General features: G+C 44.6%; 2 protein-coding genes across 4 annotated transcripts in view; both read right to left on the reverse strand.

The window, feature by feature from the left end:
- Nucleotides 1–28: 28 nt before the first annotated feature.
- On the reverse strand, nucleotides 29–9,372 carry SLC25A19 (solute carrier family 25 member 19). 2 transcript variants are annotated; one of them, XM_062591985.1, is made up of 7 exons: nucleotides 9,181–9,372; nucleotides 8,609–8,764; nucleotides 7,658–7,828; nucleotides 6,491–6,674; nucleotides 5,190–5,320; nucleotides 3,843–3,973; nucleotides 29–3,748 (listed from the first exon to the last, which is right to left on the reverse strand). In XM_062591985.1, the coding sequence occupies exons 1-7, from the start codon at nucleotides 9,304–9,306 to the stop codon at nucleotides 3,637–3,639; spliced, it is 1,011 nt and encodes a 336-aa protein (XP_062447969.1). In that variant the 5' UTR covers nucleotides 9,307–9,372; the 3' UTR covers nucleotides 29–3,636. The 2 variants fall into 2 exon arrangements, with proteins under 2 accessions (XP_062447969.1, XP_062447970.1); XM_062591986.1 differs by having other exon boundaries at nucleotides 3,656–3,973.
- Nucleotides 9,373–10,633: 1,261 nt separating this feature from the next.
- The window catches only part of GRB2 (growth factor receptor bound protein 2), a 52,673-nt gene continuing 49,485 nt past the window's right edge, over nucleotides 10,634–13,821 (reverse strand). For both annotated transcript variants that reach the window (XM_062592004.1, XM_062592005.1), the window contains one exon: nucleotides 10,634–12,912. In XM_062592004.1, coding sequence (XP_062447988.1) covers nucleotides 12,727–12,912 — 186 coding nt within the window. In that variant the 3' untranslated portion in view covers nucleotides 10,634–12,726. The remainder of the gene's footprint in view (nucleotides 12,913–13,821) is intronic.

A 13,821-nucleotide genomic window follows, 5' to 3' on the forward strand; every position in this document is an offset into this window, starting at 1 on the left:
GGAGTGAAGAAACGAGCGCAGCCAGACAAAAGCATAACTAAATATTTAATATTCCATTTTTTTAATGTAGGCACATGTCACGCATTGCGATCTGATGCTTTCAGCAGCTGCAAAAGCTCCACCCAGGCAACAGAGAGGAACGCTGCAAGGAATTACAGTTCTGCACCGCAAGAGGAAAACAGTCCACCCCGCAACCAACCCTAGAACACTCATTTCTTTTTCAAAATCATGCTGCACTGCCATGGACAAGCATCCCAAGCAATATTCCTGCTGCAGGACTCCAGGGAGTCGGTCAGGGCTACAGGAACCTGTGCACTCGGTACCGAGTTTGCACGTGACCGCTCCCGTCCGAGGCTGGCTGGAAGCTGCGGTGCAACCCGCAGCAACCACTGCGCGACGGGCACCAAACGCTTCGTCTGCCGAAGCGCTTTCGGACAGGCTGGTGGTAAAAGGCACTAGAAGAAAACAAACGCAACCGCTAAGCAGCTTGAGAGGTGAATTCCGGGCGACACAAATCCCCCCAACAGGATTATCCCGGAGTGAAATCGCAGCCATCCCCAAGAAGCAAACTGTGGCGCAGGCTCCCGGCGAGTCACCTGCTGCCTTGAGTCACGTGAACCTGGACTGAACCGGTGTGGCCAGTTTCTAAGAGCAGACCTGTTTCCATGCATGGAGGAACAAGGTGACTACAGCTCTCTCACACCTCCTGCTCCTCTAATTCCAGGAAATCGAGCTTCAGATGGTACAAGTGGGTTTTGCCAGAGCATCATCAGAAGTAAGGCCTACCCTGCTAGTTTTCTGCATTGAACAAGTCTCATTCCTGAACAACATTCCCGCTTCAGTCATCTCCCTGACTACAGCGGCTCCCAGTTAGCCAAGCGCACATCGGAGATCTCGCAGGGACACGTGCTGCTGACCAAGGGCGAGCAATGAAACGACTGTCAGACGTAACTTTCAATATTCTGTATCTGAGGTTGCTTCTTTCTCCTTCACTCAGGCATGACCAGCTGCCTTAATGGACCTGTAACATTCCTGATTAACAGCCCAGAGGGATATATATACAACCCGGCGGCGTGCCAAGGCTCTCTGACCATGGGACATCTCCTCCAGAGCCTCAGCCACACCAGCACAAGCAGCTCACTGACTGCCACGGAGCTTAAACTCCAACTTTGCTATTTGTTACGGGTTAGCTCTTGTAAGACAGAACAGAGAACTGCTTCCCCCCTCTCCAGAGATCTGGAACAGGAGGATCTGTTCTGTACTCGCCATTGCTGCCCCCTCTGCGGAGCACTCGAGTTGCACACAGCAGGTAGCCTGTATCGTCTCAAGCTCCAGAGCACATTCAAGGAACATCACCCTAGCAGAGCACACAGTTTTCTGTTCAATTCTCTGCCCCCATGAGAACCAAAGAAAATCACCGTTCATCTCAGAGGCTGAGATTCCCACCACTTAGTTCCTAACCAATTTCCTTCTATTGTGTGCAGTTTAACAGCAGCTCTTTGACATAAAATGGAAAACAAGAGTCTTGTAATGTTTAGACAGGATGGATGGGTCCAGATTTCCTATAGGCATATGGAAGTCCAGGTCAGCATGGAAAAAATTTCTGCTGCGGTCAGTACTGTCCCTGCTAACCATGACAGCATTCCTCTCTACCGCTAGTCAGGACAGTCACAATCCCAACCTGTTTGTGCCTGCTTTGAAATGAGGCATTTTGCTGCCTCAGAAGGATGTCATGAAGCTAAGTGAATTAGTGGTTATGAGGTCTTCCAAGTCATTACAGGCTGATGATGTCTTCCTAGAACAATGGATGAACAGTGCTAAACAAAGGCAAAACATTATTAAGAATATTTTAAGATTTCAAAAGAGCCTAAATAACTTAGGAAAATGCCAATGGGATTGAGGCGCTTTGAGACGCCTTATTCAACATCCTTTGCATATTTTCCTTTAAGCAAAACTGCTGGGTTTTTTTCAGTGCATGCAGCTAACGCTCCCTCTTAGAGGCTCATATATGTCTCATATCTGACACTGACACTACTCAGTGAATCTAGTTTTATTGTAGCCGCCAAAGCCACCTGCAGCAAAACTCAGTCATTTTCCACTCAAAGATCTGCAGTCGCAGCAGACACAAAGTCATTTGTCCCAAGCTAGCAAGGCATCTCACTGGGTATTTCACCCAGCAGTGAAACAGCTGCTCTTTAAAAACAGCCTCTCCTAATAGTCCAGGATAAGCGAGTAACACTGATATGCAATCAAAATCTCCAGGAGAAGTTGTGTCAACAGAATGGAATTGGTCACACTGGAATTTGGCCAGACCATTTGGGATTAACACCCTGAGCATCGCAGAGGAGACACAAAAACCTTTGAATCATGACAAGGACATCAAACCATCCTCTAAATAACTGCAGTGCTTTTCCCTTTCCACCATTCACCAGAGGACTAACACGCTTTTGCATGGCAGTGGCTTTTCCTTGGAAGCCTGCCTTCACACTGACCCAGCCACACCCTGCTCAGCTTGAAATAACAGAGAATAAAAGAGGAGGAACAAAGACTTTTTCCTCTTTTTTCTTCTTACGTAAATCATTTTTTTTTAATTCATCATTTGTAAAACCTTTGAAACTTCAAAAAAAAACCCCACTTTTCCATTCAATCATCCTTTTCTGCTTAAACACCATGCTATGTCAACCAACTCCAATTTTACCTGGTTAGCCTTCTCACTTTGGCTGATCTTGTCAAAACATTTTTATTTGTTAGCACTGCACTAGAACAGACATTCAGAAATGTTGAGGCCACTTCAGAAATATTGGCTAAAACATTCAAAGGTGGTAGTTTAAGAAATAAAAGAGTATGTTTACTAGTTTCCACAGGACTTTCTTTCATTGTTTTAATGTAGATTAAATACTGAGTCTAAGATTATATACAGCATCTGTTTACTCACTGCACAGCAGCAGGGAAGCAAAGAACCCCACAACAGGAATTGGGCTTGTGCGTTGAATCCCCCTCAGAGCAGAGTTCTCACTGTGCAGGCTTACTTGTAAAAAAAGACTGAGGCAATGCAAAACCTTAAGTGATGCACAGCAAGACACAGAAGAGGAGAGATGGGCACTTTTAAGACCCAGTCAAGCTCACCAGAGTTCCAGGAAGAGCAAGTTTGGGTCAGCATGAATCAGCAGAAGATACTGTGTTTAAGGCGGCTGAGGATGTGGAGCTAGTAAGTGGTGATCAAGAGAAGCAGCTGGCAGCAAAAAAAAGGAAAACCAAGGATCCATGCACAGTTTAGGGTTTAACTGACTTCAAAACAGCACTGGTACAGAGCTACCTGTGCAACACAGAGATAAGAATATGCTGCAAATGGCAGGCCATAAGCAGGGAAATAAAGCTGTGCAGATGCAGTGACAAGAAGTGACATTGGTTAAACAGCACAAGCTAAGCCAGCATCCATCTCTGTGATCCAGGGCAAGTGGAGGAATTCCCCCACTTTGTCAGGCACCTTTTCAGAGTAGAGTCTCTGCTAGGTAGTTTAATGCTTTTTTTTTTTTCCCTTACTAAATATCTGCTCATATTAGAGGAGACAGAACAAAAAAGTGCTCTGTATACGTTTCCTACAAAGCAGCTCAGTGACTTCAGCAGAACTCGCAGTCACCTGCTCCTGTATGGTCCCAGCAGGCCGCTTCTTACATTCAGAGCTCTGGCATTTCCAGAACGCTCATGACAGAGCAAAGCCATCAGTTTCCCTCCTCCAGGAGGATACCTGGTAGCCAAACACATGCCCTTTTCAACTTTCCTTCCTCTTAGTGACATCAGTGTTCTTCAGAGCACACAGCAGGCTGCAGAACAGCTCATACCAGAAGAAGACAAGGCCAGTGGAGACAGCAGCCTTGAGCAAGCTGGGGGAAAGGCCCTTAAAGAATCCACCTGGTCCCTCCTCTCGCATGATCTGCCTTATGCAGTCCAGGACACCCCTATATATCCGCACCTAGGAGAGAAGCGGTGAAAAGATGAAATAAGTAGCAACTGAAGGACAGCTCACCTGGGAAAGAACACAGCCCCAAACAACATCAGAGAAACCTATTATGGCACGAAGCCTGGGGACGCCTTTCTGGGGCTTAATATAACTGAAAGTGCCAGAGAGTCAGCTGGTAGAGACAAAGCACATATTCTGTATCAGTAAAAGCTTATGCAGGTCATTCCAACTGAGTGCCCAATATGCCTTATGCTACAGCAGCATGTATGACTTATGGTATGAGTTTGTGGAATAACTATTTCAGATTATGCTGCTATTGCTTTCCATCTCCTTCACTCTCTAAGGAGGTGCAACTCTTCAGTTTTCTGAAGGAAATAAAACACAGCTACAGCTTTTAAAGTCTCTAAATTAGTTATCAGCAGGTCATGTCATAGCATGAAGGTTTAACATCTTGTGACACATCAGTGCTTAAGAACAAATTCTGTACCTCACTAGAAGAGGAGAAGCATCCAGTGCAGTGGGTTAGGACTTAAAATTCCTACTCTCAGAGTTTATTGAGATATAGACTGATTTGCTTCTCAGACTCACGGAATGTGAAGAAAATTTCAGTGTTTTAGGAAAAAAAAAAAGAAACAAATAGAGAGTTCCTTAAAAGATCTGCATTTCTTAAATACATTTCTGTGTATTTTTAGGTAATAAGGACAGTGCTTAAGAACACCAGGGTTGGTGTTCTTAATTTCAGAATGTTCTGGTACATAAGACACACTCCGAACACTTGGGTGTCTACACCTTTTATCTAAATATTCACTGCAGAAAAGGATCTTGACAGACAGGAGATCCCAGCATGAAGGCAGCCTCATTCTCTGTTCATCATTCAGTCCTGAATCACAAACACCAAGCAGCAAATAGAAAAATCAAATAAATTGAAATCCTGCCTAACTCACCCCCAGCTCCAAGACAGTCAACCTGATGGAGATGGATGAGAAGGCAGAGCACAGGTATATTGGTCAACATTATAAAATAAATCCTGCTTATTCATGCAACTATTCCTGTTAATAAGGGAGATCAGTGTTTAGCTCCTAGAAGTTCTTTGGGAGCTCCCAACCCCTATGCAAACACAACAGGTACCACTGGTGAATCATCACTGCATTCTAGTAGTAAATGGCTCTGGATTTGCCTTGATCTGAGTCCAAACTCATGAAAACCAGTCAATTCAAACATCTCTTACCTGCCCAAAGGCTGCCCGGGCATGCTCAAAGCCACCCACTTGCAGTCGTTTTTTGAACAGGTCAAAAGGATAAGTGAGGGTTTTGCTGAAGATTCCAGCACAGCTGCCACAAACAAGGTTTTTAACATTGCCTGAGAAGCACAGAAATAGAGAGGACACCAGAGAGTGGAAAGAGAATTAGCAGGGAGTTCTAATTAAAGTGTCACGAGAGGTAAAATCATTTATACACAGGCAGTAAGGCCAGAAAGACCCTTTAAAGCTACATTGTCTCTTCTGCACAGTTCAGGTCACAGAACCTCAACCTGTATGTCCTACAGCAGGCTCACAATGCTCATTAGAGCCAGAGCGTAACAGCTCACGTTGATTCACTATATTGATTCATTCTTTTGCTCTGCCAAGTGATAATATAAAAAAGAAACAAAGAAGAACCTGTCACTAATGAGTGGAAAAGTTTTTGTGCGCCTCAGCTAAAAGCGACTGGAAATCTTGCACTCTCGATTAATCACTCCAATCAATAAGTCAATGTAAGTCACAAGTTGACACTGCTTGACGATTTCACTCAGGCCAGTGGGAAATTAGTTTTGTGGTATTAGTCTTCTTCCTGACAAACGCATTTCACAGCTCAAAACTAGCATCAACATCTGCTATCTAAAAATAAATATGTAGACGTAATCTTGAAAATACTAGTTCCACCAGCTGAAGAAATTCTGATGAGGAACAAAAAGGTGCCCATGTTGCATATACTGTCTCTCCTTGGGAGTGTCTAGTCTCTAGAACTGTCAAGGTGATAGAGTGCATCAGATTAGGTTTTCCTATAATGGAGCTAGAAATCAGCATAAAAATATCAAGCCAAGAGCTTGGGAGTTTTAAATTAGACTAAATGAACTTTCTGCTGCACAGCTGTGCTGCAATTTGTAGGCAGATTTCCTGAGGAAACCTGAGAGTCCTGTCCCCACAGCACTAATGAAATTGAGAGAAAATGATGCCAGCATGGTCTTCCCGCAGTATGAGTAATGTGGGAAGAAAGAAAGAGTGCCCAGGCCTATGACACTTCACTTTCCCATCTACCGAAGTTTGCATCGCAGTTATTCTATAACACAAGTTTTCGTACACTGCATTGCACTTATCTTTGTAATACCCGTGCAGGGGCAAGAATGAGAAATGGGAAATTGAGAGACTTGTCAGATGTTGCACTGAAAAGGTTGAGAGGACAGAAAACTGAGCATACATCAGTCTCCCGAACTAGCATTCATTCTCCTTTCCTCTCCAAGGCCACAGACATTACCGCCCCAAATGCCTACCTCCCTTCTTTCCTTCAGCTGGAATCACCCATTCAGAAAACCGCTGCAACACGTTGTAGAAGGAGAACTGGAGGCCAGCATATGGGAAGACAGCGATGATTGTCGGGGTCAAACCTCTGTAGAAAGTCCAAGGCCCTTCTGTCTGATACATGGTCACAACCGCGTGGCGAAGGCTGTGGTAGATCTAGACAACAAAGAAGAGGCAAGATGCCTAATGAAACAAGCTTAAATCAGCAATCCAATGGTCCGGTTATTTCCCAGGATAGGAAAGGTGATAGGAATTTCCCACTGCTCAAAATACAATTGACTAATTTTTAGCACAGAGTAATGAACAAAGTCATTTCACACATCTTCACACAGTATTCTCTGCTAAGCCCCTGTGGTTCGTATAAGTGAGTTGACAACATAAACCTATGTCTTAGCCACAAGAGACTAACTCAACGACCAGATTGTTAAGTCTGTGTAAAAGGCCTGGACTGACATTGTATACTGCATCCAGGCTGTATCTGAGGAGAAGAAAAAAGGTACTGAACCAAGAGTCATAGACTGTGATCACTTGCATCACAGATATAATTACTATTTTTTCCTAACTGCTCTGCTTGCTTCTGTAACAGAATTCTTACGAATATATTGTGATTCTACTGCATGCTAAGTCAAAGCCCTGTACAGAAATGGCTCTGATACAAACTCATATGCCCCAGCAGTAACGGACCTAATTAGCACACAGACCAATTCTGTTCCAAATAGGAATACGAAACACAGGTGAAACATGACTAATTTCAAGCATCATCCTCATCGTCACCTAAACATGACTCTTTGTAAGTGGAAAGTTTTAAGTTCACAATGTACAACAGATAGTATATTCTTTAAATGGCCAACAGCCAAAATGAAAATCAAGTTATTCTGATAAGGACAGTTTCTCCTTCCTTCTGGATCACCTGTCAGGAGTCAAACAAAACAAGGAGCAGTAAAATATAATTAAGAAAGCTATGTCAACAGCACAGAGAATATCTTGGCAACAACGCAAATATTGCCCAAGAGCAGTACCTGTTCTTTTACGTTAATCCACAGGCTATTACGTACTTTTCAAACTTCCTATGTTTGTGCAAATGAAATATTGCTACTGTCACAAATAATAGTTCAAAAAACTGAATTCCTAACCCATACCTTTGGCTCACCCTGAGCAGCAAATCGGGTGCGTAGCGTGTCAACGGGCTGAACTGCAACAGTGGCTGTGCAAGCAGCTAGTCCACCGCAGACAAAGTGCACGAAGTAATCACGGGCATTGTATGATGTGGTGTTGTGCACCAATTTTGTCAAGCTCTCAAACACCATGAACTTACAGAAACAAATACACACAAATCAAGGAGACAATTCTTATCACTGACAGATCTCCCGCTGTTCTTTCACTTCACCAACAGGGCTCCACCCCTCACTTGTAACCACCTTCTTTCTCTGTGCCCTTCAAAAGCCCTCTAACTTGCAGCCTGGCAGAGCATGTGTTCAAAGAATGCCCTGTGAAAATCACTCAGCAAACCAAGGAATGCCTGGGGCATTCTGATTCCCAATACTTCTGGCAACAGTCTCGCGTTTAGAAGTGTGAAAATTTAATTTTAATGCTCTGTGTATCATGAAGAGTATTTACTATATTACAGATATATTGCCCATTTCTCTCTCAACCAGTAATCACAAAACACATCGCTAATGTTTACAAAGCATGGCAATACTGTGGAAAACACTTTCATCAGCCTCACTGACTTTGCTGCCCTACCAGTCTGTAAGGAAAATGTGAAAAAAGGGAAAAAATGTACACGCTTGGAACCTAAATAACTAAGCCAAGAGTCAGGAACAAACAGGGCTTGCCTAGGTCACTAGGAACAGAGAGTCCTAAGCTTGCCAAAAAGAAAAAGTACTTTTCAGGAAGCTCAGGAGAATTAATTCAGGAATTATAGACTAGCATTATACAGGCATACATCTTGCCTGGGGGCAACTGGGGCTGGCTTGCATCTATACAGTGCAAACCTGGATCTTTCTGCATCTGACAACGCAGCTAGTCTGAAGAGCAGCAAAGCACAGAGTCCTACAACGCTGGGCCTGGCTGGTGTCTGGTCCCCTTACCTGGACAGCTCCGTAGCCAACCGAGAGCAACTGAGCAGGGACGTGGCCCTTCCAGAAGGCTACCAGCCCTTCCTCCCGGAAGATGCGCTGTGCAGCTTGCAGGATGCCATGATACTTCGCCAGCGGGTTGCTGGCGGAGAGCTGCTCAATCTGAAGCTGGAGAAAAACATGGAGAATGCTTTCAATTCCACATCGTGTTTCAGCTAGGTTCGAGTGTCCAGCTCAGGATCTCACGACCCTGACGGACGCTAGGTGAAGACGTCCTGCCTTCCCTCAGAATCGCGTCCAGAAACGACGGCGGCGTCTGGGCTCTAACGATGCGCCAGGACAAAACCGTGCGCCTGGAGTGACTATAATCAGCGTGAATGCTGGTGAAATTCGGTTAGATGATAGAGATTGTTTAGAAAAAGAGAAAGAAGCGGGGGGTAAGAAAAACACCAGCTCCCGTTGTGATACGAGGCAAGTTAAGCCAACAGGCGCAGCCGCCCTCAGACGCCCCTCGGGTCGGGCTCACGGGCAGGTTTCACGCTCCCGCCCGCTCCCCCAGCACACGGGAGCCGCGGGGAAGGTACCTGAAAGCGGATCTTGATGACATCCAAGGGGCAGACGAGGACGCGGCTGACCAGCCCGGCCGCTGATCCCGCAGCGGCTGCTTCCAGCGTGGACACGCACTTGGCCTCGGGGTCGTAACCGACCATGTCTGCCCGGCGCCCCCGCGGCCTGGCCACGGAGACGGCGCCCGCCGCCAGCCCCCTCCCCGCGGAGCTCCCCACGGGGCACTGCAGCCCCCCACCCCAAACCCCGCCGCCCCCCTCACCCCGACCCCGCCGCCCCCCACCCCCTCGTCCCCGGGCGCTGCGCGGTGCCGGCCCCGGCGCCTCGCCCGCCCGCCGCGCCGCACTGCGCCTGCGCGCCGCGGGGCGCGCTGGGAAATGTAGTCCGCCCCCGCCCCCCGCAGCATCCCCAATTCTGGGCAATTTACAGGTCTCGGCGCCCGCCGCCCCGCCACGCAGAGGTCCAAGCTATGAACAGTGCATGATTTACAGCATTATATATATGTATATAAAGGCAAAAGCTCAAGGCACACCACTGTAAGTCATTTCTCCATTGAATTCCCTAGCACAAATTAAAGACCCAACAATGCGATAATGTGGACATTACTAAGCCAGCTCCTTAATTATGTCTGTATTGGAGAATAATTAAGAGTAACACACCAAAAGCAAAACAACAACAAACAAAAACAACCCCTCACCCTCCACAGAACACACACTCACATCACTGGGCCTTTTTCCATTGCGTATTAGACTCCACTAAAACTCACAGGCGCAGCCTGCACACGAGAAGGCTGCGGAGAAGCCGCACAGCCGACAGCGACTGAACAACAACGTGCCTGGCGACCCGCACATCTTATTAGCGGGACTGGCCAGTGCCATTTCTTCAGGCAACATGAGAAAACGAGAGACGTCCTGCAAGGCATAAACCAAGCAGAGGAAAAGCTCCTGCGACGTTCAGAGCCGTAGCTGCTGTTCTTAAGCAAGTTGGACGCTAATCTTCCCTGCTCTGTCCTTCAGCAAGGCAGAGCTGGAATGAACCTCCAGGCACTCCACAAATAACCAGCACATCATCTCTATTACTGCTTCCATATTACATTAGGGTCAGAACCACAGACGCATTTGAGTAGTCACAAAAAAGCTTGGAAAAAGCAAGGGCAGAAATATTTAAGTGCCATCCACTCGCTCAGCTAACAGTCACACGGTCTTCAATTCTGGAAGCAATGACAGCTCCTTTCCCCCTGCCCCACTGTTTATAATGCCACACATGCTAAGCGACACAGTCCTCAGCCGCGTTAGCTTGAAAGAGTAATAATTCAGCCAAGCATGCAGAGATCAAATCATGATTCTGAGGAGTTTGAACACTTCATGTCAGAGCACATCTCACAGCTTTTTCCTCCTCTATGACTTCTGTAAATTAGCTCCATCAATTATATTTTGGTCAGTTAACTGAAACACCACACAGATGCTCAAGTGAAGAATTCAATGTATATTTATTATTCACAGTTAATTACTATCTACCAAATGCTGCTGCAGAGTTAAAGGATTAAGTACATAGGCCTTTTTTTTATTTAAACACTGATTTTAATATATATACACACACAAGACATGTCTGCAAGGCTGCATGATATACACCAATTCCAAAATAAGGAAACAATCAAATGGTCCAGGTGTAGAATGCCATAGATTCCTTTTCCAATCACTTTACAAAGAAGGAAGAAAGTGAGTGACAGCTAGCAAGGAGAGGGAGAGAAAGTAATACTCTACAGGATAGCTCTCTCTTTCATCTGCTGGAAAATTAAAGTGTAAGGCAGAGTCCATTTCAGGATTAAAACACTTGTAACACTTAGTACAAAAAAAAGGCACCCTCCAACAAAAGATTGCCCGTGCTTTGGCAGGGCAGGAGGAGATCTCCGTTGCAGCTTTTGGATTCGTTGGTGGGGTGAAGGGATCCAGCCAAGTGGCCATCAAAGGAAAAATAATGCAACTGAAGATTGGCACAAAGAGCGGTGCAGTTTGATTTCTTTCCTTTCCGTCCGACTGACACTGCTCTGGCAGAGGAGCAAATGGTGAAAATAAATGCTGTTCTGGTGAGGGGTGGGGAATACTGTCATCACACAGCCTGCTGTGAATGGGGAGCAGGGGAGGGAAACCTACTTTTTCAACAGTAACATTGACCTGAGGAGGGAGGAGAAAATGGAGAACAGTGATGCCAACCCCACTTTTCAAGAGCAACGTGACTGCAAATATTCCCTATCCAGGCCAAAAAAGATAGGCTGATTACATACATCATGTAGAAACATTCGCTAATGGCATAGTGTGTTTTCAAGCACTCGAGGTTCTTCTGCATGATAGAGTTCTCCATCAAAGGAATGTATGTTTTATAGGATATCTCAAATTCCCACCTTGCCTCTCCCTTCCTCAAAATATTCTTCCTCATTTTCCCTGGTTATAACACTTTCCACTTTCTCTTTCTTCTTTTGAGGCTCCTGGTTGCAGCTCCCCACCTTCAAGCAGCCTAAGCTGCCACTGAATGCCTCGGATATTTTTTTTTCCTTGGAATAAGGAAAGTCAAACAGTAAGACAAATCTTAAAATTAAAGCTCCATCTCTGTTTGTAATTTTTTTCTTAAATGTCTATTGGTGAAACCACCCTCCTTTACACCGTTCCCCCCAATATATTTACACAGGCAAAAAAAAATTTCTCTGAAAAGCTCTGGACTGTTCTTTTAACTTAAAAAAATAATTAATAAAAGAAAATAAGGGAAGGCACTATGGAAAAAATTACAGAATGTGCTCAACCGTACACCTTTAAGAAAAAACAAAAAAAAAGCTGTCAGCACAGCAAGAACAGACTTCAGTTGTAGGTTGGAATTTCTCAAAGCAGCTCTGTGACTCAAAAGAAATCAAAAAACAACAACAACAACAAAAAAAGCCACACACATTTTTCTCCCTTCCTCTGCTTGGAAGCTGCTGAGCGCCAGAAGAAAATAAAAATTAGAGCAATACCTCATCTTTCCCAGGCCAGAAGAGCTGAATGTTGAAGGCAAAAGCAAAGACTGATGATTTTTTTTGTTGTTTTTTTGTTTTTTTTTTTAAAGGCAGGACTGTGGATTTGTTTCTTCTCTCATGTCCCTTCATGTCAAATGAAGACTGCTTGCAGAGAGAGAAAATACCCGCAGAGTTTCTCCCTTTTCCTTTAACTGCATGGCTAGGACTTTATATGGCATTAAAACGTCATGCACTGATGGACAGAGGAGGAGGAGGAGAAGGGAGAAACAAGAAGAGTGAATAAAAGGGGGTAACCCAGGAGCAGCTGAGGAAATTTGTTATGTTCATTTCTTTTTTTCTCTCTTTTTTTTTCTGTTTTTTAAAGATAAGTTTTGGTGTGTAAGTTGAACCCCCCCCCTGCCCCTGAAGTTCCATACTGAGTGAAGGAGGATCACCTCATGGTGAAATGCGACTCAGGTTTTATCGCCGTGTGGTTTTAGGTCACTGGCTGCAGTTAGACTCTGTATGCGTATTTACTGTTTCTCTGGTTTCTTTAAATAATCTCTAATATTTATCTCTAGATGTTCCGATTCACCGGGGTCACATAGTTGCGTGGAAACATGCCCGTCTGTCCGTGGCAGGCTCCCTTCCACCAGTTGGGGTCAGAATTGTCAAGGACTTGGATAAAGTCTCCACGGCGGAAGCCTAGCTCTCCTTCCTCCTGGGGATCAAAATCAAACAGGGCCTGAACGTATGTTGGTTGCTGAAAGAGATGAAAAAATACATGAAAATCATCCACAGAACAAGACACTTGCTCCTTCAGACAGAAGCTTAGCTTACACCACCTCTGGCAGTAAACATTTAGGCTGTTTCATTTCTCTGAAAGCTAGCCTCCATCATCTGCAAAAAGATGCTAAAAAAAAGGAAAGCATAGCCCACAGAAGACCTTAAAAGAATCATGTTTTTGTGAAAGAGCTGAAAAAAGATAGCAGATGTTTCCCTAGCATGCTCCAGTGTTCATGGCTTACCTTAAATCTGTACTCTACTGCAACACAATTTCTTTTCTCATATTTGCCCTGCTTTTGCCAACTGACAGCATAAATATTACTTACCTACCTAATACTCTGATATACCAAGTTTCTCTTAAAAATTTAATATTGGCATTTTACATACTTTCCTTGAAAGCTCTCCACCGTTCACATGTATCAAGAAGTTCTGTTGCAGAGCATTTTGTCTGGTCACAAAATGCTTCCATGCTTATGGAAAAGCTAAAGGTTCATTGAAAATGCATTTGTATTCTTAGAATTGTAAGGCTAGAAAGAAATTTTCATGCCTGTCATTTTTAGCTGCCTCTTTTCTAATCCTGTTTAGCACTGACCAAAAAACTTGAGAGACAGATGTTAATTCAGACACACTGTGGCAAAGGGTGCAGGCAGCACCCATAGAGCAATACAATGCCCCTTGTCTTCACATGAGAACTAGAAGGCTGCATATAGAGGCAGAAGGATTTATCCAAAATTGATGAAAAGATTCAGTTATGTATCAATCATAACATTTTAATAGGGAAATGGAACAAAAGAGTAAGTTATACAAAAGCTGCTCTGTTGACACTTAGCAGTAGATTTTGGTTTCTGTTAATACTGGCTAGATCCAAAAAAGCAAGCTAGAGATG

Source organism: Rhea pennata, chromosome 19 (genome assembly GCF_028389875.1).
Source record: "Rhea pennata isolate bPtePen1 chromosome 19, bPtePen1.pri, whole genome shotgun sequence".
NCBI lineage: Eukaryota > Metazoa > Chordata > Aves > Rheiformes > Rheidae > Rhea > Rhea pennata.

Excerpts from the sequence above, each read along its gene's own strand:
- SLC25A19 (XM_062591985.1), bottom strand. The coding sequence starts at position 9,306 with ATGGTCGGTTACGACCCCGAGGCCAAGTGCGTGTCCACGCTGGAAGCA. Across the intron at positions 7,829-8,608 it reads TTGGCTACGGAGCTGTCCAG|TTCATGGTGTTTGAGAGCTT; the intron begins GTAAGGGGACCA and ends TGTTTCTGTAAG. Across the intron at positions 3,749-3,842 it reads ACTGGCCTTGTCTTCTTCTG|GTATCCTCCTGGAGGAGGGA; the intron begins GTATGAGCTGTT and ends TTTGGCTACCAG.